Source organism: Rhagoletis pomonella, unplaced genomic scaffold (genome assembly GCF_013731165.1).
Source record: "Rhagoletis pomonella isolate Grant_MI unplaced genomic scaffold, Rhpom_1.0 Rhpom_scaffold_15026, whole genome shotgun sequence".
In the NCBI taxonomy this organism is placed as follows: domain Eukaryota; kingdom Metazoa; phylum Arthropoda; class Insecta; order Diptera; family Tephritidae; genus Rhagoletis; species Rhagoletis pomonella.
In genome coordinates, this window is record NW_023473549.1 from 1 (window position 1) to 1,850 (window position 1,850).

Consider the following 1,850-nt stretch of genomic DNA (forward strand, 5'->3'; position numbering starts at 1 on the left):
GCGTTGCTTTTCGCACTGAAATATTAACAAACCAAGCATTTTAAATCTATACTTATTATTGAAAATAACTTCACACACTTACATGTTTGCATCTTCGTGTCAACCTGACCAACGCGATATTCTGGTAAAATATCCTTAAAAATCTCAGTTGTTGACACGATCGCCAATCTGCGTACTGTTAAAAGATTTGGAGCGTCTGCCGCATTCGTCTCCTCCATCAACTCGAATAAGGCGTTGAAATTTCGCATTTTATCCTCAGGTTTTTCTAAAAGGCCTGAACAAATGATGCCAATACGATATTTCTGACGCTCTATTTCTTGTTGTCGAGCAATGAGCAAATCCGTTGTGGAAATTAGTTTTTTCTTGAGTTCGGGTAAAGCGCTACCTTCACAAATCTCATTGACCACGTCATCATCGCTGTCTTCGTATTCAATGTTTTCATCGCCATCCACTTCCTCTGGCTCGGCTTCTTCGCTCCGCTTTACTTTTGGTTTGGGTATGTAATCCACTTCCGCACTTCGTGTGATAATATGACCATCACGGCTTTTGATTGGCAGTAGATTGATTTTAACTTTTTTCTTGTCATTTTCCTCGACTGCATTGCTGGTATAGGCTTTTTCTAAACCAACAGATTGCTTCTCCTCTTCAACATCAGCATTCTTGCGTTTGCGTTGCTTATTCAAACCTTTTTCGTGCAAGTATTCCAAATCATCGCCGTCGAGCATATCAGCAATGTTCTCCACCACTTCGGAAGCATCCAATTCGTCGTCATCATCATTGCCAAGTGGGTCGTTATAATAATCATTTTTTTGCTTCTGCTTTTTGGGCAAATGTTCACGTTTTTTAGCTTTTTGACGGAAAATATTCTGCTTTCTATCCTTTGCAGCTTTCTGCTGGGCTATCTTATGTTGTTGTTGCTTGGGGAGTGGAGTCTTCTTCGACTTGAGATGCGCGTTGCGTTTCACGGCACTAATTTTAACTTTTTTCTAAGGGATATGAATAAACAAATATTAGTGCTATTTAAAAAATCCTTTAAAGTAATTTATTTATTACAAACCGTGCCCATTTTATTTGTTAATTATTTGTAAGATTTTCTGAATTGAAAACAAAACACACGTGCGCGAGAACAAAGCCGCATACAGTGCTGCCACCTTTGGGGAAATGTGAAAAACTGTTATAAAATTAATCATGAACGAAAGACACAAGATCACGTAAGAACAAGAGAGTGAAAGAAGTCGATTTTTTAGTGGGTTCTACGCCATCTTGTTTCACTGGAAAACGAGCGAAAAGTAAACAAAGCAGAGAAAACAACGAAAACCAAAATTAGCCAACATTATTGTCAGCCACTTTAAACGCACAATTTAGGTAAAATGATGCAACAAAATGCTTTAAAATGTGTTGTCATGTTGAATTAACTCTTCTTTACTTGAATAAAAATGTAAAATAGTGGTGCTTGTGATGTAAACAAACGCTCAGCTGACGAACCCGCCTTCGCAAACTTTTTTCTCAAAACCAGTTACAAATACAACGTCGCGTTCTTACGTAATCTTGTATTTTTGGTTCATGAAATTAATTTGGAATGCAAAGCAGAGATGACACACGAGTATTTTGTACCAGATGAATAAATATAATGTACTAAATAACCGAAAAAGTACCAAAATTTAAAAAAGCATACACACAGTTAAATGTTTAAAATTCTATAAATCCTCCATATATATGTTGTCAAAAATATTTACTTTTATCGAAATAACAAGAGCCCAAAATGACATTGAGATCTGTGAATTTTTTCTGGAAAATTTTTAGCTGCGAAAACTTGCAAATAAAACAATCAGTAGATCACAAACATATGT

At 36.3% G+C, this 1,850-nt stretch overlaps 1 protein-coding gene across 1 annotated transcript; it reads right to left on the reverse strand.

Annotated features, from left to right (window-relative positions):
* Positions 1-82: 82 nt before the first annotated feature.
* On the reverse strand, positions 83-1,066 carry LOC118757174 (nucleolar complex protein 3 homolog; the record flags this gene model as incomplete). Its single annotated transcript, XM_036491909.1, has 2 exons — positions 1,058-1,066; positions 83-986 (listed from the first exon to the last, which is right to left on the reverse strand). Coding segments are annotated over exons 1-2 (913 nt in total), but the record flags the coding sequence as incomplete, so codon positions are not given.
* Between the last annotated feature and the right edge of the window lie 784 nt (positions 1,067-1,850).